General features: G+C 39.0%; 1 protein-coding gene across 12 annotated transcripts in view; it reads right to left on the reverse strand.

The window, feature by feature from the left end:
- Nucleotides 1–25,183, reverse strand: part of DLG2 (discs large MAGUK scaffold protein 2) — a 1,232,045-nt gene that overhangs the window by 485,638 nt on the left and 721,224 nt on the right. For 10 of the 12 annotated variants that reach the window (XM_057552562.1, XM_057552552.1, XM_057552555.1 and 7 more), the window contains one exon: nucleotides 18,116–18,271. The exons of the other annotated variants lie outside the window; for them this stretch is intronic. In XM_057552562.1, the coding sequence (XP_057408545.1) occupies nucleotides 18,116–18,271 (156 nt within the window). The remainder of the gene's footprint in view (nucleotides 1–18,115; nucleotides 18,272–25,183) is intronic. 12 annotated transcript variants of the gene reach the window in all.

Raw genomic sequence — 25,183 nt, forward strand, 5'->3', positions numbered from 1 at the left:
TCAAAAGATTCCTAGTTAAGGGAAAAGGACTTTGATCCCTGGGGATAATATTGCCCAAGCTTTTTAATATATCACAGGTTTATCTTTTAGTCTAACCTTCCTCTGAAACATTTGATACAGGTCAATACCATGAAAACCTGGGAAGACTCTTCCTCTGTTCCAGGGAAGCAACCTCAATGTCTCCATTTACTGTTTGTGCCCTAGAAAGTGATCCACTGGAGATTCTAATTAAATTTGCTAACTGAAGATGAGGGAGATGTGACTAATTATGCTAGGCTCTAAAAACAGGACAAAGAACTTTATCTGAGTCCTTTGTTAGTCATTAAATTAAATGAACAGTTTAGTAATAAACGCAACAGAGTAAGTCAACTGAGTGAAGTGGAATGCAGGCTGCATTGAGAAGTTGGACTGAAAAGGTGTCGATCCTTTATAATTGCAGCTGTTGAGCATTGCAATGGACGTTTGAGAACTTAATGTGCATTGCAAAAGGGCACACACGCTATGCTGTCACACAAGAAGAGGAGTCTGGTTCTAAGGCAGAAGAATTTTAGAGTTGTCAAAGTGACACACCACCACCTCAAAGATGACAATTTTGGAACTAAGAAAATGGTTAATGGTTAGCCAGTGTTTTCGCTAAGGTTTAACTTTCCTACTACTGAAGGGGTTAAAGTCCTATGAGATATTAACATGAAGTCAACAGGTCCTGGAAACATCATGGGGAACTTGTTTTCTTTGTTGTTTCAATTTGTGCTACCAAAAAATCGTTCAGGAGAAAAGTACAATGATTTTAACTTAAAGCAAAATCTGGTTTTCATACAGATACTTAGATAATACACTTCAGTTGCTGTTGATCTGCTGGCTGGCTATCATTGCAGCAATGATTACTGACAAAACATTGAATATTTGAGTCCCTACTATGTGTTTACCACTATTCTAGGGTTTGGGAAATATTAAAATATTACTATCAAGGGCCTCTATATTCAAGAAGTATACAATATAGTTAGTGAGACAAGACTACAGAATGAATGATTTGTGAATAACACAAGACAATCTTTAATCAAGTGATGGTAATTTGACCTACAGTGGGGAAAACATGATATAACTTCAGAGAAGGCATATAGGTGGGAGTTTTCAGGGAAGGATTCATGGAAGTGGTAAATATCTGAGCTAGATTTTGGTATAACAGTAGAATCTGGAAAATCAGAGAAGGATGGAGAAGGCCCAGTTTAGGATGGGCAAAGGTGCAGAAAAAAGGAGCAGGGGAATGAAAGTGACACCAGAGAAACCTGCCAGAATTGAGAGTTGATTAATGATAATTCAAAACAAATATGCAGGCTTAGTGTTAAAAAAAAAGAATTCTCTTATAATTCTATATTGCTTTTACCATGGTTATTTTTTCTCCAGGTTACAGCTTCCTATTAGCAGAATTAAGAGGCTAAACCTATAATTTTCTACCCTCAGCACCTTGTCTTAGATTGAATGTTTTTGTGAACTAAGGTTTTTCTCTTTCATTTTTTTTTTAATGTGTGGGATTTTTCCTTTGTATTTCAGACCAGCTCCTCTGTATACACAGTGTTAATGGGTGACATTTAAGAATGCTGGTTTTACAGCACAATTATCCACTCCATGTGTTACTGCTGGCCTCTGTTGCCACTGTAATTCTCAAGTCTACTTTCCAACATGTGAGCCTCATAATGTTTAATAATATAGAGCTATTAAATCACTTTACTTTTCTATCTATTATCACCATAATTTCATAAAATAAAATATATTTGACACCGAAGTTAGAAGGAGATCATAATCTCAGGAAGGATTCTTCCTAAGGAAGGACAGAGGGCAATCTAACATTGATGTATGTATATGTATCTTGCAAAGTCCTTCTTTTCCTTCATTTTGCCCCAGACCAGTCGAAGTTAGGCTGTGAACCATCACCAGTCTATGAACTTGAATTTGGGAAAACACTGACTTAAAGCACACCCAGAAGTGCTGGAATTATGTAGAATAGAATGTTTTATAGTATGTCTGTGGCTTTGTCAGTGGTTGGGGTATAGCTTAACAAGGCAATTTAAATAGTGGAAAGAATAAGATAGGGAGGGCTATGGTTATATTCAGGAAAGACCTCTCTAGTTCATTTCAAATTAAGTGTAATCACTGACCCCATTATTTAATATCCTGCAGACTTCTGACCATCACTGTGTGTGTGTGTGTGTGTGTGTGTGTGTGTACATTCTGTAACTTATCTCCCATTTTAACCATGCTAATAAATTCCTTCTTGATATCCTCTCAGCATATGCCCTCTATTACAGCACCTATTCTATGGGATTCTAATTGTTTTCCTTCTGCTGTGGTCTCTTCTATTAGAATGAGTCCCTTTGGGAAAGGGCTACATCTAATTTGTCTTTGTATTTCCAATACAGAGCACAGTGTCTGTCACAGGCTCACTAAGTATACAGGTCACTACATATTTATTGGAATAAATAAATTTATAATAATTTAAATAATTCTTATTGTCTTTTTAAAAAATCATTAATATTTGCCAGGTACATTGCTGGGCACCAAGGATAGAGGAAATGATTAAAACACAGTTCCCAAGCTCAAGAGGTTCAGTGTAGTTGATGAGATAGATAAGGCAATCAAATAACAATAATAATACTGTAGGCTAAGTTCTATAACTTTAGAAGGATGGACGAGGGCCCCCCTCCCAGGCTGAAAGCATCAGGGAGGGGTTTCTAGTGGTACCCCAGAAGTCGCACTACCTGGGCTTACTAGCAGTTACCTAGGTGAAGAGATCTGTGAGTGGGAGCTGGCACTGAGATGGACAAGTAGATTCTATGTCTACTTGTTTAGAGAGGAGGCATTTAAGAATGGGAGATGCAGGAGCAAAAACTTGTGTTTTTCCCTGGGAACTACAAGGAGAACTGCTTTGAATGAAAGGCAGGTGACAGCAGGAGGGCAGAGACAAAATCAGATGTGTATTTTAGAAGGCTCTATGTGTGCTATAATCTGAAGAATGAATTGAAGGTACGTAGAGCTTTTGGTGGAGAGCAGTTGGTAAGTGTTTCAGATGGGCAATGATTCTAGCCGAATCTAGGGTGGATATAATGTGGAAAGACTGCAGAGGAATTATTCCAGAGATGTTAAAGACATATGGATTGGTAGGACACTTAGATATCAACTTAAGGTGAATCAGTAGAAGGAATCCAGGAAAACGTCTTAGTGTCATAACCATAGAAGTACTAAGCTTACTGTGTGGCAGGCATTTTTCACATATAAATTCAATCCTCATAAAGACTCTGTGAGATGGATACTTTTATTATTTCCATATTATGGATAAGGAAATGAAGGCACAGAGAAATCACACAGGTACTAAGAAGTAGGGCCAGAATTTGAACCCAAGCACATGCTCCCAAATACTAAACCATACTATTACTGGTCATTAAGACAGTGGCTATAACTGGAGACAACAGTCTGAAAGGTAAGATGATGAATGTGCTTTCTGATGTGTCTTAGGGCATTTGAGGAAACATGTCCAGTAGGAATCTACATGTATGAGTCTGGAGTCAAGGAAAGATCTGGTTGCAGATATAGAGATGGGAGACATAAGCACATAGCTGGGAACCAGATCCATGGACATGGATGCCTTCTACTAGGGAGGGTGTGCAGAGGAGAAAGAGAAGGCATCACTGAGTGAAATGGACAAAAGGGATGAGGAGAAGAGGAGATGTCTAAGGAGATGGGGAAGAGAAAGTCGAAGTTGCAAGGAGAATCATGAGCCTAGAAGTGGGATTATGGAAGTTAAAAAAAAAAAAAGAGGTTTCAGGAAGGCGCAAGCAACAGAGGCAAGTGCACAGAAAGATAAAATTTGATAAGGACTAAGAAGTTTCCACTGAATTTAGAAGCAAAGACTCTTGGTGACCTTGGTGAAAACAATTTCAGTGGAGAGATCGGGGTGGCTCTGAAGAGTGAACAGGGTAAAAGGAAGGGAGAGAGTGTAGACAATGTTTCTAGTTGGGAAGGAGAGTTTTAAGGATTATTTTTATATAATGGGATGGTGATTGTTGTATAATAAAAGCAAATGGAACTGGATTTAAAGCTCAGCTCTGCCAGCTATTAGTTTTATCAGTAAAGTAAGGATAAATATATCTACTTTATAGATGTATTGTGAGGAGTAGTGATTATGTTTGTAGAACACCTAACAAAAAGTTGGTACTTAGTGAATGAGAGCTATAGTCTTATTAAAAATACGAAAATCTGAAGACCTCTAAATACTCTGAATAATTAACTATTTGAATAATCTGTCAGAGAGTAGAAAAATCATATAGGCTTTTAAATCAGTTTTTAAAATTATTTTTATCTGAATATTTTATGTCATAAGGACATAATCTTAGCTTTGTTGCTATATGAATTATTTAACTTTCAAATGGAAAATTTTAACAGCATTATTGAGTTATAATTCATATACCATAAATTCACTCATTTAAAGTGCATCATTCAGTGGCTTTTAGTATATTAACAGAGTTGTGCAATCATCATTAAAATCTAATTTTAAAAGATTTTTGTAACCCCCCCGAAGGAGTCCCATACCCATCATCAATCACTCTCAATTCCCACCACCTCCCTATCTAGCCCCAGGCATTCACTAATTTACTTTCTGACTCTACAGATTTGCCTATTGTGGACACTTCATATAAATGGAATCATATAATATGTGGTCCTTGGTGACTGGCTTTTTTCACTCAGCATATTTTTCAAGGTTCTTACATGCTGTAGCATGTATTAGTTCTTCATTCCTTTTCCTGGCTGAGTAATATTACATAGTATAGATCTACCACATGCTATTTATCCATTCATCAGTTGATGGATACTTGGATTATTTCCACCTTTTGGCTATTATGAATAATGCTACTATGAACATTTGTATACATCTTGTATGGAGATATGTTTTCATTTCTCTTGGGTTTAGGTCTACCAGAGGAATTGCTGAGTCTAAATGGGGGATTCTTAAATTTAGTTTTTACTAACAAAACTTAAACATACTTATTATAAACAATTAAAATAATTAAAAATTGTATAAAGTAAAAGATAATTTCTTTCCCTCGTCAAATCATACTCATCTGAGGTAAACACTGCTATCCTGAAGTAACATTTCTGTTTCCTTCCAGGCTTGGTCTATGATATGTAACCTTTCTTAGCATGAAACATTCTAAAAGATTGTGTTTAGTTTAAATTACTAACTGGCATGGGAGAAAAAGCACTGGCACCTGACATCTCTGACCCAAGTCCTATATCTGCCACAGTCCTATGACTGTGTGATCTTGGTTAAGTTTCTTAATTTTGCTGGACTTGTTTTCTCAACTTTTACAAAAAGTGTTGGGATCCAATCTTCTCTAACCCTTTCTGATCAAGCATTCTTTGATTAAATGATATTTACTTAGGGCCCTCAGGATATACTATTAGCTTTAGGCTTATTTGCAACACGTGTTTCTTTCTGTTCCTTTTCCTTTAGAGTTGGAACTATAAAGAAAGAACTTTTTCTTTGTAGAATGAACATTGGAGAAAGGGAATGGCAATTACCCTCACCTTGCCAAGCACTGACATTTACTTAGCATGCTGAGCAAACTTGCAGAGTGACTGGTGCTGCAAATAAAGTCCTTTTGCATGTCTTAATCTGTTCCTTTTCAATCTTCTAAGTTTGTTGAATTGATTTTTGTTTTATTACCCTTCACAGTGTCAATCAGAGTTGCTGAGAGGTTTGCTTGCTCTGGACCTTGATCCCACCTTTGAAAGCCTAGCAGCACACATTACAATGACCTAACCCTTTAAGACATGTTGGAGGAATCCATGTATGACATGACTTCTCCAGAGCATCTGGCATTGACACATGTAGAATACAAATAAAACAGACTTTAACAGAAAGTAGACATCACCTATTACAATGCCCGGTAGATAGGATGAAGAAAATCTGTTTCTGTGGCCTAACTCAGAAATCTCAGGGAAAACAGTATGTATCACCTTCTCCCAAGATAATAAGGGTGAACTATGGCCCAGAGAGAAGGATTCCTCTCAAATACCTACTCTTCCATGCATGGCCTTCAGCCAGGAGAAGAGCTTCCACTAAATGTAAAACCACCCTTTGGGCTGTGAGTCACTGTTTCAGGTCGACACCTACCATTGGTCATTCCATTGAGTGTCACTATGTGCTCAGGTGTCACATGGACAACATATAGCATTGTTCCTATCCATAAAGAGATGACAGAGAGTTACCCTGTTTTCATTTATACAGAATTATTACTAGTGGAAAATTTGCAAATAGACTTGGTTTGTTCTTGGGGTTCACTATTCCCCTGGGTATTATGGGATGGAAGTACATGAAGAACTAAAGATTGTTTGCCAGCTCCCTCAGTAGCTGACTTTGGACCTAAAAAGAAAAAAGGAAGGGTCTAAATATTGTGACAACGTAAGATGGCAGACGTGGGGTTAGAAAGAGCCTGAATCTTGAGTGAATTCAGCAAGTGTGAATTTCCACTTGCTGACCTAAGGAAACAGAGGGGGGTCTCGTGACATTCCGTGAGAGAGGTCTCATTGAGGGGTACAGCAAGAACATGGGATACGTTAGGAGGCCTTTTAGAGAGAAGGGAGATAAGAAACCAACACTACATGCCCAGATGAGGATTCAGGAAAGGCAACTTGCATTGTGGAGCTGTGATTTATAGGAAGTCTTTAACCAAAGATTACTAGGAACTTTTGACCAATTGGATGCCAGTGGCTGCCTGAAGCATCATTGGACAAGACATCCACCCACCCCAACCTGATTTCCCACAGCCACTATCCCCATCCCTCCTGTTGTAATTTCTTTTACCTTCAGGGTTTTAAAAAGTAGATCATCTTCTGAGAAAGGGTTGATGCTCTGGAAAATGAATATTAAAGTTGCTCAACAAAGAAAAGTCTGTCTGTCTTTTTTGTTTCTCTGCTGGGAAAAAGTCTCGATTAGAGGCTGTTTTTATGGGTCACAAGGATCCCAGAGGAAAAGGCTCCAACATGAAAATCAGGACAAGGAATCTGGCTGGGACAGAAACAGAGCTGCTATGGAAGCTAGATAGCAAGAAAAACGGGGAAGGCAACAGTCCCTGCCTGAGGGCAAAAGCCCCAGGTGACAAGAGGTCCCACGTGGTACCTGTCAAGAGGCAGAAGCGTGGATCTCAGTGTCGTAACACAAGACTCCCAGTTGTGGAGCACTGGTACAGGGTAGAAATGAAAGGCTTCTCAACTTGCCCCTGCCAGACACTGCCCAGCTCCTATAAGTCTGGCCTCGGTGTGGAGCGCCAGTGCAGACAACAGTGGTAAAGTAGATGTACATCTGAAATGACATCATTCTAAGGGGTTGGGACAGTGACAAAGGTGAGAAGACTAAGCGATTTGTTATAAGTGAGGGGCATCCTATGGGGAAACAATGGGAAAGGTTGCCTTGTAAGAGTGTGGAAATGGTTGTTCAGGACAACGCATGAGTCACCAAGGGCCCTGCAAAGAAGGAAGGGAGAGTCTCAGAATTCCAGCAATTATACTGGTGGACAACTGGTCAGAGACTTTTGTTTTTACTCACAGCCCCTTTCCTCATGCCCAGTGTAGCCTAAGGCCCCCTACAAGGAACATAGATTCCAGTGCTAGCAAGACAGTAAGAATTTATCCAGTAGCTTATCATGTGAGAGTGGGGAGAGCTGGAAGGAAATCTGGTCTGTCACTTGACCTTCAGATTTCACATGAAAAAGGTCTGAATGCCTAGAAACCGATGAACACAAACCTATAAATGTAGTATCTAGGAGAAATCAGAATGGATCCAGAATAAATAAGGCTGAAAGCTAAGTAAAATTCACATATATTTGAAAAATACAATCTGTAATAATTTTTTTTTACATTACCAATGGCTGTCAATTATATCCACAAAATAAACCCTCTGGGCCCAGTGGTCCCTAAACCTCCTGAGACTAGTGTTTGACCATGCCTGGCCTGTGTATCCCCAGAAGTACTAACCGTATAATAGGCATTTAATACATATTTGTGGGCTGAGTGGCAGTTTCCTCATGTGGAGCATATCAAGTTTGACTAAATTGTTTCTAGGGTGTCTTCCATCTCTGAACTTGTATTAGCCTCTAGTTATTTTTAAACCTATAGGGTTGACAGAGTGATATCCTTGCAATGATGCCAGAGGCATACGAAAGGAAGTAGAACATTAGAATAAATTTGAGAGAGACGGAAATAACAAAGGGAACTACGATTCCCATCCCTGTCCTCAGTCTGGACCAATCCATTCTGTTAGGCAGGTTGTTCACAAGAACGCTTGACCAAGGGAATGAGCTAGGGCTGAAACCCGATCTGAACTCCTTTTACATGTCACACTGGGGCCCTGGCACATTTTGTCCTTCATCCAGAAGGGAAGCATTTCGGGACTTCCCTGGTGGTGCAGTGGTTAAGTCCGCCTGCCAGTGCAGGGGACACGGGTTTGATCTCTGGTCCGGGAAGATCCCACATGCTGTGGAGCAACTAAGCCCGTGGGCCACAGCTACTGAAGCCCCTGCGCCTACAGCCCCGTGCTCCACAACAAGAGAAGCCACAGTAATGAGAAGCCCGCGCACTGCAACGAAGAGTAGCCCGCGCTCACCGCAACTAGATAAAGCCCGCGTGCAGCAACGAAGAACCAACGCAGAAGGGGAGCATTTCTTAAATTTAGACAAAAGCTCTAGCTGGGTTAGCTAAGCCCAGTATACCCTCCCCCCACTTAAAGCAAACCACATAATTCCTCTTTACTTTCTAATGTACTCACTTTCTCTGGATTATAGTGATCTTAGGTTTTAGTATTCAGTGTGGAACACACATCCCTGCTGACTTTAAAAACCCTGTTCGAGGGATCCTTTAAACTTCATATGAGCTTAAGGTCTACAGAACTGAATTAAAGAGTGGAAATGGAAGGCTTACTTTCTCTGCTTTGAGGAGTAAGTTTTGATCCTTTAATGAAAACAAAATTCTACATTCTGAAATACTTAGATCTCCGTATAAATGTAAGCAGTCTTGCACAGCCCTTCCTCCTATACTGCCAACCCTAGCATTCATCTCCCTTTACAATTCACTGGACTCACCATCAGGCTAGGAATGAAAACAGCCTCTCGTAATTGTCCTTTAATAAAAATGCATTCCCACCTCAGCCTGAGGTATCTACTTAGGGGGTCATAATATGTCATTTTACACATACACACACACACACACACACACACACACACACACACATATAAATAGCTAACATTAACAGGGAAGTTCATATTTATCAGGCACTGCTCTTCACACTTTACGTATCACTTCATTAAGTCCTTACAGCAACCCGTGAAATGGATATCACAATTATTGCTATTGTACAGATTGAGGATACAGAAGCTCAGAGTAGTTGTCAATTGCTCAAGTTTACATAATTAGGGAATTGTGGAGGCAAGATTCAAACCCTAACACTTTGATTCTAGAGTCTAGATTCTTAACCGTATATTCATTATCTATCCATCCACCTATCTATTAAAATTTGACTATTGTTAAATGATGTATCCTTTTTTTTCTCAGAATTTAATGCTTGAGGAGTATTATGTGTGATGAGAATAACGTTCAATAAATATTTATTGAGCACATGTGAAAAGGACGGATTCTGGTGCCAGCCTGCTAGATTCAAATCCTATCCTAATCCTAAGTGACCTTAGGTCACTTAACCTCTCCAGACCTCAGTTTCTTCACTTGCAAAATGGGGATAATGGAAACAACACATGCCTTCTTGGATTGCTGTGTGGATTAATGAGCTAATTTGTATAAAGTGCAGCCTGGCAGGTAATAAGATTATATAAATGGTAGTGATTGTTTTCTTCTTCTCCTTCTCCTCCTCCTCCTCCCTCCGCTTCATCACCATCATCACCACTATTACTATTAGGACTGCATGCCAGAAATCATTTTTGGCACAGGGAATACAACAGGAAATAAAACAACAAAACCCTCGCTCTAATGAAATTAATAGTCTAAGTATGTCCTGATATATTGTTTCAACAATCTCACCCCACTTTTTCCATTTGTTAGTTAAATACGTACCATAATTTTCTATAAAACTGGAATAATCATACCTACCCCAGAGATTGTCATGAGGATAAAATTAGTTAGTACATATAAAAGTTTGGGAAAGTGCCTGGCATATAAAAGCACTCAGTACACTTAGCAGTTTTAATTTGTATCTATGCTGTGGGTGTTATGGTTTAACGTTACTGTCTTGATTCTTTCTGAGTTCCTATAACTTGTTGCTATAGTGATTTTGCATAGCATTTTCTCACAGCTACTTTGCCTCCATAAAGAAATGCTTTTGAAATTATGCTTATTCTTCAGTTTCTTATTGCTGCCCAATAATACAATGATTTACAAAAGTAGATACAAAGATTGCTCCCAAAACAAAAAGAATATACTAAAACTGAGGGAAAATATTCATAACATCTCAGGTAGATAAGTAATCTGGCTTTTTAAAAACAGCAAGTCGAGTCAATTTAGATTGTTACATCACAGAGAGTTATTTGAATGTCTCAGAACAGGAATTTTGGAAAAAGATCAATCCAGGTGCTTTCCCAGCTCTCCTGAGACTCCCTCTCTGGACCTACTAGGGTTGTTGTGAAGAGTAATTGAGAGTTTTCGGAAGAGGGTAAGTACCGTGGTCTTCCTTCCTCCTTTACACTATACTATGTAATTTGAAATGTGCTTTTAAAAAAATTCTTGAAATCTTAATGAAAGAACATCTCCTCCCTAATATAAGAAAAAAAGTGAAGGGAAACAGTAAATGGCATGTTTTTTAAAAAGGATCTACATAGAAAATGCATTACTTTTAAAGCAAGGGGTGTTTCTTTCGGTGTAGAGCCGCCTCTGTGACTTTGTGGGAGTCATTAATCTCTCCTTAGTTTGCTTAATTCCAATTGGGCTTAGTGATCACCTACTTCAAAAAGGCAGCGAAGGCCTTTGAAGAAGAAGCTGCTGCATAAACTCCGGAAGGAGTCGGGCTTTAGGAGCCATGCCCGGAGGGTTTCCTCTCCTGTTTTTAATTAAAAACGACATTAAGAAGTCTTTCAGATTATCTCAGCCTTTTAAGGGCATAAGAAGGTCAATGATTTGTTAAGCATCTTCTTTCTTCTTTTAATGGTGCATTTCCCAGATTACATCGCGTGAACGAGGCTTGAATTGCTTTCAGGATCCACAGATTTGTGGCACTGTGGACATTAGACGCGGGGGCCTCAGTGAGACGCTGTGGTGAGTGCGAGAGGGATTAAGGCTCCCTGAGAGCAGGAGCCTGGCCGTGGGAAAGCCCTCGCTGGAGTCCTGGCTCTTCCGTTTGCTACATCAAAACTCACCCTCCACAGAGTTGTTGGGATTGTTAGAAACAAGAAGGTACATACGGAAAGTGCCTGGCTACTAATCCGTGCTCTAGCTGTCATTTTGTCTACGTTCCTGAAAAGGTACGTGCGGGTTAGAAATACTGCTATGTGAGTAGATTAAAAAAAAAATTATACATGCGTGAAGTCGCATGTGGCTTTAGAAATATGCCACCTTTTACGGGGAGACTATAAATGCAATAATAAAAGGGAAAATAGATGACTTTACCTGTGGTGACGAGGATGCTGCCACTAAGAATGATAGAAGAAATTAGCATCCACAGCTTTCTTTTGGCCCCTGGGGATATACCTGTGTTGGTAAATATTCTTCACCTGATTCGTGATAACACCAAAAATAAATATGCATGAGCTCAAGGCTTTAAAACAGAATAAGCATATGAAAACAATTAATAATGACTAATGTAGGTAGTGCCTAGACGAAAATTCACTTGCTCCATTTCCCTGGATCCTCACACCAGTCCTAAGAGGAGAATAGCACAGCTATGATTAATTTCCCCCTTTTCTGGTGAGTGAATGCCCAAAAGAAGGCCTCAAACCTAGAGAGTCTGGACACAATCCCCGGCTCCTCTACAACATCAGGTTGCCTTCATTTCAAACAAGAGACCTCCTCATATACTTCGCCTCCCTTTCCTTCCTTGAGTTTCCCTCTACAGAGTTTTATTTTTAAATATATTTATTGCAGACAAGAGTGCCCCCTGTCTCCAAGGGGAGACGATGCAATCACCATCTCATGAATACTCCAAGCCAGAAAAGTCTTCCCCTTGAATCAGTCAATCACTAAGTACCACCCAATCTATTTGATAATTAATTCTGTATCTATTTATATCTCTCCATCTCCATAGCTTCAGTTTAGGTCTTCATGATTTCAACCCTACTTGATACGCTAACTAGTCTCCCTGTCTTCAAACTCTTCTCACACAGCAGACAGAGTGATCTTTCTAAAAACACAAATTGAATTATGTCTTTGCTCAGCATTAAATCTCCTCAACAGCTCCTTGCTGCTTACAGGATGAAATTCAAAATCTTCAGCTTGGCAAGTAACAGCCTCTACGAGCTGCAGCTGCCTGCACCTCCAACCTTATCACCCACCCGATAACCCTTAGCCACACAGAACTACTGGTTGTCCCAGAGTGCCCTGTGCTTTTACACATCATGAGGCTTAACTCTGTGCTATTCCTTTTACTTGGAACACACTTCTTCCCTCATCTGACTGACGAGCTCAGTGTCTTTGAGAAAACTTTAAGCAGAGGCTGAGTCAGATGATTCCCCCTCTGTTTACCTTTAGAGACTCATGTGTACTTTTATGATAGCATTATTATGTCTAGAAGTTATATTTGATTTTGGGTTTATAGACTTTGAGACAGTTAAAACATTAATAGATACATTTTCTAATATTTTATAAGAAGAGAACGCTTGCCAAAGATAGGCCACCATAACTTTGCCATATGGCTGAAATCTTGTAAGAGAAAGATCTTGCTCTGTGTTCCCAAACTAGGAATGGCTTGAGGCCGCCAACTTTGATTTCTACACAAGGAGTGAATTATGGACCTGGATTCTGAGCCCTGTAGAAAATTGTTAGAAACTAGTCTAGCAGATGGACCTATGAAAAGATAAGGTTAAGTTTCCCAGGAAGAATGGTTCTTCTAAATGACTAGGAATGAATACCATAAGGTGTGAGTGGGGAAGATTCCTGTGTATATGTGTATGTTCACACCTTCGCAGAAGGGACAGTCTGAGAGCATGTTTGCTCCCATCGGTACCTCTTATAATAGTCTGCTTTTAGTTACCTAGAGACTTAAGTACACTGGAGAAACCAAGGGCCTTTAGCAGATGTACATCACAATGCACAGTCATGAATTCTTCATTTACATGTTGAACTGCTTAAGGGGAAGGACCATGTCTTATTCACCTTTGAATGCCTAGCATCCAGGTTAATCTCTGGTGACCTAGTAGAAGTCCCATGAATACATCTCTTCAAGGAGTAAAGATGTTTTATGATCACCTAATACTTCAGAGTCCATTTCCTATCCCAAATCTGCCCACATATTTTAATTAGCCTTCATCTGGTTTATCTCAGCCTCTGTTTATCAACAACAAAACAATAATTAGAACCAATTATGTAAAAGGACAAATGAAAATATGCCGTATGTCGAGAAAACAGGCAAGAATATGATTTTCCTTGCCCCAGGAATATTAAAAGCTGAATAACTTAACCATTTTCCCAAAGTAGAAAAACCAATTACAACATCAAAAACTACATCTTTCTTTTTTTTTTTTTTTTTTAAAGAAAAAGATATACTGGATAAGCAGGAGCCTCACAGCAATCCCATTTGTTTTTCATAGAGCTCCAAATTTTAGTTTTATTCCAGGCTCTGCCCATTTCTTGCTTTTGCAAGATCTGAAAAGTCAATTACTCTAAACATAATCTGCAGCCTTAGGAGCTGACACTTTGCCAAGTAATTTAAAGTACTTTGCTAAGGAAAACTTATAACTTCTCTGTTTTCTTTTAGATGATGTTATAGAAGTAAATTGTGTATACAATTAATTCATCCCTGGATATTTGCTATCAGTTCAAAGAGCTGAGAACTTGGGTATTCAAAAGGCAGAGAATACAGACGACTGACTCCTTGCTTTTGCTGACTTACCTCCATTTTTCTGAATGCTGATTAGAGATTAACTGGTACACAGGGAAGCGTGGTTCACGGGCTAACTTTCACAGAACTAGCTTACATCATCATCTGAGACTGTGATTACTATATCAATATGGGCATACTTCTGAAATAGACTGTGGGAATTTCTCAAAGGCCCTGAAAAATATATATTAACACATATTGCAACTTAAAGATTAGGCATTTCTTCAACATTTTTGGTTGGCCTCTTCAATTTACATATTTGTAAAAAGTTGTCCTTAGTATAATATTTTGCACTTTGTCAATGCTTGATAAATCTTGGTTGAATGAATTGATATTTTCTTATAATATTCTTTGTAGGGCAGAAGATCCCTGAATACTTTTATTTTACCATGAGTAGAAGTAAGACGTGGACCCATGAAGACAATGGATTGGGTTCCTTATCATTAACAGAGTTGGATAAGGGCTTGTCTAACTCTCAGTTCTCACCTACCTCTGATATTCTCTAAGCTATTCAAGGTCACAGTGGAAAAAGCAAGTATTGGTGTCATAAATGGAACTAGAATCTTTGAACTTGTCCCCTGAATTACTGGCTGTATTTCAAGAAACATCTGCTGAGAGAGGTATTTCCCATTGGAGAGGAAGTAAATAATCTCTGAAAGGAATTGCCCAGTCTTCATGCAGAACTGAGAGCTACCTAATCAATCTGTAATGTAGACACTGACCGTCAAGAAAATTGAAGGTGAAAGTGAAATACACAAAATTAGTTCTAGTCTATTGTTATTTGTTTCCATTCATGGATTCATTCATTCATGGAGGTAAAAAAATGGGTAAAGCACAGCTTGAGCCATGACCTGTTCCTGAAACAGGTATCTGTTTGCTTGTCTTCAGATCTTATTTCCACGTTAATTAGGCACTCAGTAATTCTCAGCTCCTGCCGTGCCAGCACTGGGCTAAGTGTTAGGGATATAGCAGTGAACAAAATAGACAGAGTTTCACTCATTGACCTTGCAGCACAGAGTGTGAGATAGGCATTTGGTTTAAAAATCACATAAATGTACAATTATAAATTGCTTGAGTCATATGGGAAAAAAGAGAGAGAGAATAGAGTAGACGACCTGATTTCCTTTTTCAAGGAGCTTCTCTGTGGAAGTACAAGTTAAACTTAGACCTAAGATGACCAGAAGTTAATCAGGCAAAGTGTAGGAAGGGCTTTTCAGTTTGAGGAATGAGCACGTGTGAAGCGCTTGAGACAGGAAGAGATTCAGTGCATTTTGTGAAGAAAAGGAAGGCTGTTGTGAACAGTGTGTTCGGCAAAGGGAAGAGTGACATGAGACGTTTAAGAGGCAGGCAGCGGCTTGATCATGCACAGCCTGGGTGCCATGTTAATGACTTTGCATTTCATCCTAATGCAAAGGAGAGAGAGAGATCTGATCTGTATTTTTAACAGATCACTTTGGCTGCACTGAGACTAAAAGAGGAGGACAAAAGTGGAAGGGGTGAGACCAATTAGGAGACTATTACAGGTGGAAGATGATGGAGGCTTGGATTAAAGCGGTGGAAAAAGAAGTAGAGGAGAACTAATAGATTTGAGATATATTTCAGAGGTAGAATCAACAGGACTTGAAGATAGACTGAATGATGGGTGTGAGGGAAAACAAAGTGTGAAGTGCGATTTTCAAGTTTTGGCTTGGGCAGTGGTGTAAATATATGTGCCATTGACTGAGTTGGACAAGTGTGGAAGGGGAACAAAGTGGGGGAGAAATCAAGAATTTCAGTATCAGTGTATTGGTGGCAATGCCACTAAAATGGGTGTGTCTGTGTATGTATGACTTTTTTCTAGAAATAACTATGAAAAAGTATGGAGAAAGAAAGGAAAGAATAGGGAAAAAGACGGGGACAGAATGAGAATAAATAGAAAATAGAATTCCCAAAGGGAAGATGAAGGGTGAGTGTGGGGACTGGTGCATATCAGGACTGCTGAGGGTGTATAATACGAAAAACACACATTCAACATTATACTGTAATTTTTTTTTAAATTTGGGGAAAAAACCCCTGTGGTTTTCATAATACAGATTACAGAAGGTAAATGAAGAAGAATCATATCTGGTGGGTCCATACAAAAGGTTGATTCTGTCATCCACTTATTGGTGAGTTTTTAGGAAGGGATGCATCACAATCCCCAGTGGGAGGCAAGGAATGTAATTTTTGTGTTGATCAAAAAAGAACACGGGTTAAAAAAAAAAAAAAGATTCATTGACACTGAGCCAGAAGAAGGGAGATGAGCAGGCAGGATAAAAATAGAGAAAGGAAAGACAAAGAGAAATGGGTGGAGAATTTTTCCAGCAAGCAAAGACGTCTGGGCCGTCATGCCTATGCCGATGCAGGTGCTAATGGTCACCTGGGTTTGAATCCCAGCCCTGCCACTTAGTGGTGGATGATCGTGGGCATGTCAGGTAACTTCTCAAGCCTCGATTTTTGTATTTGTAAAGCAAACATAATGATAACATCTACCTCATAAGGTGATTGTCAGGGTTAGGAGAAATAATTTGTAAGAAGTGCTTAACAACACGCCTGGCACACAGGAAGAGCTCAATAAATGTTAGCTGCCTTTATGTAGCTGACTATTTATAGATGCATAATTACTAGAAAGTCGTTATTGTAGGTGTGTGTGTTCCTTCTCACTTCCCTCTGGCTGTGGTGACTTTGCCCTCTTAGCTTCAAAATTGTATAGTTCACTGTACCAAGAAAACGTTTTTATAATTTGTTAAAAGTATAGGAGGATTTAATGAATATTTATAAAGAATTTTAAAACAAGCAAAGCTATTAGGCTTTACCTGTTGCAAATTAGTGAAAATGCCCCAGCTGATTACATGGCCAAAAATATGTTTCTCATTTATTTCTAGAAATGTTAGCTATAACTTAAAATTTGTTATTTAACTCCCCTAGAGAGGCAAATAATTGACTTCTAAACTTATTCTTTGAAAATCTCCACAGACAGAGGTGATGTTCTAAGGAGACCCTCTTCACTATGAATCACTCTAAAATCTGTATTTTCTCAGTCCTAATAATATTATGAAGACATATGAAGATATTCTGTCTGAAAACAACAATATAAGCACCCCATTACATGTAGAAGCATCACAGTTGAGATCTCCCCACTTTAAACTAAGTTGGAACTACCTTATGGAACATTGTATTCTCTTTTTCTTTCTCTCTCTCTGACTGGCTGCTACGGGAAGATAGGGTTTTATTATTTGTCATACACATGCTTTAGGATTATAATGCAGAATTATGTCCAACCTTTAGACTTAGGACAATTTGTTTACAAATTGTGGAAAAACTCAAAACGTTCTAAGATCAAATCTGGACTCCACAGTTGTTGGCAATATCATACTGAGGGAACTGCCTTAACTTCTCTGAACTTCAGTTTTCTTATATAAAATGGGAGTAACTGAATAAGATAACAGATGTTAACATACTGTAAAGGTGAAGATTATATTCTTTGTGGTTAGTTAGAACCAACTAGTTCTGTAGTTTTGGATGAGTTGTTTAATACCTCAAGGAGTCAGTTAAATGGTGGTATTAATTTAATAATTTAGTTAAAATATTAAACGGCAGTAATAGTATCTACTTCTTAGGCTGTTATGCATGGAGCATGGTATCATTATTCAAAATGTATTAATCAAAAAGGTATTCAATAAATGTTCTCTTTCATCCTTCTGTATGAGGAAGATAGTGCTAATTAAATTTCAGAATTAATTCTTCTGGAAAAATATAATACCTTATTAAAAATGCATGGGAATCAAGAACATTTAGAGCATCATGTGATCATGTGTAAGTGCTCTGTGATCACACTAGAAAAACAAAGTCAATGTTCTTAATTTCTCCCATTGCCCCAAGGAAGCAGAACATCTTTCCACCCTGGGGAAGATGTAGAGTGCAGGAGAAGTGAGCAGAGGTGGATTCTACCCATTCACCCTTGTGGAAGCACATGCAGTTCGAGAAGATGAAGTGAGGAAGTGCATGCAGTACCTGGTCATCTCAGAGTCAGGGAGCAGGCCTAGGTGGTAGTGGGGGTAGGGAGCTGAGAGAAGGAAGCTTTTGTCACACTCAACAGGGGAATAGTGCCTGGGAGAAGCAGGCTTATCGCACAGTTTGTTCACAGTGCTGTAAACAGGTTCCGGAGGCCTGGTGATACAAGAGGCAGAAAAAGAGACGCGTGGTTAGCACACACACTAAACAACTGTGCAACGAGCAGCACTTCACCATACTCAAAAGTGAACAACCCAAACAATGCCATGGGCTTCATCAGGCCTGAGTTAAGAGTCTCTTTAGGAAACAGGTTCTCGGCTTAGGAATTAGAACTTTGGCTGACATGTGGCATGACTAAAATCCATGTGTCTGATACCTCGGTAGAGTCATAATCGTCCTTTAAATGCTGTATCTTTTTGGATAAGCCAGTCTGAAATGCCAGACTTTGGAATTCTCCGACACGGCTCCTTCTTAAACTTGAATCTCATCTTTTTTTTTTTTTTCTTAATTTTATTTATTTTTTATACAGCAGGTTCTTATTAGTTATCCATTTTATACATATTAGTGTATACATGTCAATCCTAATCTCCCAGTTCATCCCACCACCCGCCCCCCACCCCCGACTTTCCCACCTTGTTGAATCTCATCTTAAATGTGAACTTCACAGAGACCTTCCCCGACCACTTTGGCCAGGACACCCTGTTATTTTTCACAGCACCTATTCATACTTCACAATATTTTTTCTCGGCATGAAATAATTTTTTTGTTTATTTTAAATTTTTATTGTCACTCTCACTACACCATAAATTCTATGAGGAGAGAGACTACGTTTATTTTGTTAACCACTTAAAATAGAGCCTGGCACACAGTACATATTCTATTAACTATTTGTTGACTGCATGTATGAATGAATAAATGAATACAACTCCCCACATTTATATTGCTTTTTTTTTTTTGGGGGGGGGGTGCCTTGTGTGGGTTGGCCTTACCCAGGAATCTAATAGGTTATATGACCTGAGTGGTTCCTCCATGTATTTATTCATAGTTTGTCCCCCAATAATTGACTTCAGAAAGTTTTCTACAAAGAGGATAATCATTTTAGTAAAATTTCTATTAAGTGAATTCATCTAGGGATACTGTGACATTATCTAAAATAGCAACATTTTTATAGCTGCTATTTACAAATATGCATAGTATGACTGGGTAAAATTTTCTACAATTTTTGGTCAAAGATCCATGTAAAAACAAAGCCCTTGGTTATTAAAAATTTTTTTTTCACAACTCTATTCCCTACTTTTTAAACACATGGTCTGAAATTACTACCAATATATTTCCATTAAGGTAAGAATGGAAAGATCAGAACTTAAATGGAAGTACTACTGGCAGTCTGGGCCATGGACCCAGGAAGGGTAGGCTTAGCCGGGAAGGTAAGGAGCATGTCAGGAAACTGGGCGATACCCACGAGGTCATACCCAGGGGAGGCAGATAGCATCCCTAGGGGCCACAAGACACCAGAGGCAGGAAGTGGTGGCCACGTGCCTGAGCAAAGGCACAGGAAGCGTAGGTGGTGAACTCAGTGAGGGCACAGTCTGTGTTTCTGTAGCCCTAGCCCCCAACATGGCCCCTAATGTATAATAGGTGCTCAGTCAATGCTTCCTGAACTGACTGAAGATGGAGAACAGGGAAGAAAAGAGGATAAACAAAGCATTAAAAACAAACTACCTAATTTATAATATTACTGTGGCCAATCATGGCTTAGACATACTGTCTAGAGACTTGGATTCTTCTCTAACACAAAGCTTTCCACCACATGGAAAGAGATTCCTTGATCTGTTTATTTTGTATAACACAGTAGAAGGGCTGAGGAGTAGGTAGGGGGAATCCGGAGGCCTATTTTGTCCTCCAGAATAACTATCTCAGTGGTAAAATGAAGTACTTTACAATGGAGTTGGCTTGTTCTATCCCAGTGGCTAACTCTGTAACATTTACAAGAAGAATTAAAGGTTTTTTAAATAAAAGAGCCAGACATTTTTCTTATATTAGGGAATCTATTCTTACGGAAGACAAGTGCTCCATTTTAAAAAAAATCTAGTAAGCTTGTAAATTTCTGTTTATCAATTATACATACACATAATTTATAATGGTAAACACCAGCCCTTAAAAAAGGCAGCTGCAAAATCATTCTTAAAAAAATTTTTTTTTTTAAATCAGTTTTTATAAGTAATTCACACTGTGGGAAGTAATGTAAAAGGAAAGATACTTTTAGTTAGCCACTGAAATACATCTTTTAAAACAGATTGACTACTGTTTGATTTGGGGGGAGGGGGTCTGTTTTTGCTTTGTTGACATAATCAGCTTTATGAAGATTAATGTACATTTCCCATAGTTTTAGAGACAGAAAGACTCATGAGTCTGGTTAAAGTTGCCTTGGGAGATCACAGTCTTATTTGTACCTAAAATGTGTTGTCTACACAAAAATTCAGCTTGGAAAAAGCTTTGTATTAATAGGCTGCATAAATATGAATTAAATAAGAAATGAAGAGGCATGCATGAGCTCTATGGGAATTATTCTGGGTAGGTTATCACAGGAAGACCTGCTATTATTCTCCCGTTTTTCCACGCTGAAATAGAGCCACTGTGGCAGAGATGGCTTGATTGCTCCCCAAACATTAATTTTTCCTATTTCTTATTTCTTATCCTTTTTTCTTATTAATAGATATCAACTTTTTCATTGGGCACTTTTCCTGTAATAAAGACTTTATATCTCAGCCTTGTAGATGGATGTGGTTGTGGGACTCCTGAGATGGCTGCTTAAAGGGAAGCTAATTTAGCTGAAACCCCTGCAATTTTACTCTCTCCCACGTCCTCCCTCTGCTGACCTGGAACCCAGATATGATGGTTGGAGCTTCAACAGTCACACTGGACTATGAAGCAACCTTGAGAATGAAGGCACACAATACAGATTGTAGAGCATAATGGTAGAGCCTGTGTCACTGATGACGTGGAGTGATACTATACCACCTCTGGACTACCTACTCTGGATATCTTCTGTGTATAAAAATAAACTATCTTGTTTCAGCGAGTGTAATTTTTTTGTTATATAAATAGGACGTAATATTAACAGATATACTCCTACAAAATGTAAGACTGATCATCTAATACAAAGAAATAGCTACAGATAGGGCCTACCATAAGGTGCTAATACATTTAACTCTATCAGAAGTCCAAATAACACTTTCTTTGTACAGAGAAAAATTTAAAGAATGTTATTTTCTGATTGTATAATTTAGAACCCCTGGCTGTTTAGAGAACCCACTGCGTCTTTATTAAAAAAAATACATATATAAAATGGTAGCTGAAGTGTCCATCGACAGATGAATGGATAAAGAAGATGTGGCACATATGTACAGTGGAATATTACTCAGCCATAAAAAATGAAATTGAGTTATTTGTAGCGAGGTGGATGGACCTAGAGTCCGTCATACAGAGTGAAGTAAGTCAGAAAGAGAAAAACAAATACCGTATGCTAACACATACATATGGAATCTAAAAAAAAAATTAAAAAAAAATGATTCTGAAGAAGCTAGGGGCAGGACGGGAATAAAGACGCAGATGTAGAGAATGGACTTGAGGACATGGAGAGGGGGAAGGGTAAGCTGGGATGAAGTGAGAGAGTGGCATGGACATATATACACTACCAAATGTAAAATAGATAGCTAGTGGGAAGCAGCCACATAGCACAGGGAGATCAGCTCAGTGCTTTGTGACCACCTAGAGGGGTGGGATAGGGAGGGTGGGAGGGAGACGAAAGAAGGAGGAGATATGGGGATATATGTATTTGTATAGCTGATGAGCTTTGCTATAAAGCAGAAACTAACACACCATTGTAAAGCAATTATGCTCCAATAAAGATGTTAAAAAAAAAAATGGTAGCTGATCTAAACTGCCAGCACAGGGCCTAAGAATAAAGGAATCAATGACTTCCTTGAGGCCATAAAACATTGTCATGGTGATGTCATTTCAGTAACATTGTACTTTCTGCTTAAAGAGCTTATTCAATTTTCTCAGTCTGATGTTGTCTCCACAGACCAAGAAAATGATGTTACCAATTTTCTTCTAGTCTTTTTACCTTAGTAGCACTATATTTTGAGACAAATTATCAGAATCAAAGCTGGCTAATACATACATACCTTAAGAAAAAAAAAAATCCTACCTGTATTGTACTCATCTAAATTAGGGAAAACATTTTAGTCTCTGAACTCTGCAATAAATTCAAGACAAAAAAAAAAAAAAAAAAAAAATGAGGCCCAGCACACTATTCAGTGCTGAACTCGTGAGCCTTTTACCTATATTTTTTGGAACCATTTTATGACCATAATATTATTTCACAACTCACATATTTAGAAGATTTGGTGTTTGGGGCAGGCTTAAATATCTTGGATTTTAGAAAGTCACTTCTGGATTGTTTCACAGTGGATTGATTCCTTGCCTAAGCTTAATTACTCTTGATTCAAAGTTTTATCAAAGTCAATCAAAAGAGATACAGCTACTCATATTGCAGGCTTATTTTTACCTATCACTCAGCTTTGATTCCTTTTCTGTTTTTTTGCATGTTATTTTGTACAGTCACTGGCTAAAGAGTAGACATATCAAATCCAGTTTCTTTTCTTGACTGTGAGAACACTTGATATCTCAGAAGATGGGTAGATGAAAAAACACCAAAACATAACAAAACACTTGACAGGCTTGGCAAAGACTTCTTGAAACACTGACAAAGTCCTCATGCAACCAAACAACTAAATTAAAAATATCAGCGAGGGGCTTCCCAGGTGGCGCAGTGGTTGAGAATCCGCCTGCCAGTGCGGGGCACACGGGTTCGAGCCCTGGTCTGGGAGGATCCCACATGCCACGGAGCGGCTGGGCCCGTGAGCCACAATTGCTGAGCCTGCGCGTCTGGAGCCCGTGCTCCGCAACAAGAGAGGCCGTGACAGTGAGAGGCCCGCGCACCGCGATGAAGAGTGGCCCCCGCTCGCCGCAACTAGAGAAAGCCCTCGCACAGAAACCAAGACCCAACTCAGCCATAAATAAAAAAAAAAAAAAAAAAAAAAAAATATCAGCGAGAATCTCCTTTTACGTGACATAAAAATGGGGTTCACATTTGAAGGTTTCTGTGCTAGCTTTATTACAGCCCTAGAATTCTATTATGTGTTACGTACTATACCAGCCACAGTAAAATATCCAGTAACTACTAGTACTGTCTGAACATAGGGAATGGCACATAGTAGGTACTTCAGAAATGTCTCTTTGAATGAATGGATGGAGATGTATATCTATAGGTATAGATACAGAGTTTTTTATAAACATTCTCCACTGAGAGAAATGAAAAAAAGACTTCTGGCATTTTTAAGAAGCCCTAAGTTATTCTGAATCGCCTAACTAGGTTTAAAATTTTTAGACCATCATTAACTACAGCTTAGATGACAGAAGGACAGAAACTCCAAAACTGTCAGGAACTGAAAGGTTTTTTTCTTTTTAAAAAAATTTTTTAATGATCTCAAAGTACTTCTTTATTTCAATACTAGGAACTGACAGCTTTAAATACGTGGTGTGCACAGTTTATCAACTCTCAGAGGGATGGGCTTCATGTATGTGCAAGTCTGGCCACAACAATGCCTGCTCTCACTTCCTGTGAGAGTCACCCCACAAGCTCGGGGCCCCTCAAAGGCTTCTCAGCCTTCAGTTCCATAAAGCCTAATGCCAGCAGACAGCATTCTTAGTATTTCCCTGCAGTTATATTCTCTGTGATCTCTCTGCCAGACAGACAAGAAATGCCAATTTATGAGCTGTCACGGGGATCTGGGTGGCAAGAACAGATGTCACCATCACTTCCAATGTATGCAGTAAAGAAGTGTCACAGGGAAATGACTCTCGGCAGTGTGAATCAGCCAGACACAATTGAAAGGGCCTGTTTATCCCATTGCAAACCTCCAGAGTAGCCTAGGTCAGAAGGTAATGAATATGGAAATCCAATCCAAGGTACCTACTGGCTCTCTTCATTTTGTGGATGCCCACAGAAGGGGGGAAAGGTAGTTAGAGATATTAATGTAATCTCTAAGTGAATTTATAAACAAATCATTTATCTTGCTGTCCACTTATCAGGGGCCATAGATAAATGGCTTTGTAGTCTCCAGTGCTGAGCCATCAGCATTTATTTGCATATCTATGGGTTTATAATTGCAGGCTCTTATAGCATATAATTAGCACACCCTGGCCCATGGTGATCTTTCTTTTCTCGGAACACCATTAGCACTCGCTATTCTGCTTTCTGGGGGCAGTTTCAATTGCTAGTCCACAATGCTGGTGTATTAGAGGCAGGTGCTTCACCTAACCCTATGCTAAGGAAAATTACCTTGCCTGCAACTGCTCCTTCCCATTTACTCCACCCGACTCCAACCCAACTCAGTCCCCTCCCTAGCCAAAGCTGCTTGGACCAGGACTGGACCCCTGACTCTGCAACCATGGCTTGTACGGTAGTGCTCAAAAAAGTCAACGCCATTTAGATACTCCTATGGAAAGTGAATAAAGGAGCAGAAAAAAAATTGTAAACTGGTAGCAGAAGGGAAAGATGCGGACAGGTAGAGGGTAGCTGTAGCTGTGTCCATTAATTATAGAGCACCAAATTTTGTTGCGAAAAGTATCTAGCAGTTTCTTGAATCCAAAATAACGGCCTGGTTCATTTTTTAAGGGGGCTATTAAGGCTTATGCTACTGAACTTCTCTGCTGGTTCCCATATGACATTAGTTGTATAGTGAAAATCAACTATCACATCCTACCGTATTTCCTTACCGGAGCTTAGGTCAGATCTTTTGTTTGCAATCAAAAGAGTGAAAATAAAACAGGTACTTTGTTTTCATTGTCCTTTTCAGATCACCTCAATTAGACTATGCCACTCAAAAATAAAAGACAAATGCTTGAACCTGAGACCAATACCATGCTGATCCTGTCTTTAAAATTTTGTTCGCTTTGCATCACTTTTATTTTCTAAAATACTGTATTAAAATATTATTA

Source organism: Balaenoptera acutorostrata, chromosome 9, assembly GCF_949987535.1.
Source record: "Balaenoptera acutorostrata chromosome 9, mBalAcu1.1, whole genome shotgun sequence".
NCBI classification, from domain to species: domain Eukaryota; kingdom Metazoa; phylum Chordata; class Mammalia; order Artiodactyla; family Balaenopteridae; genus Balaenoptera; species Balaenoptera acutorostrata.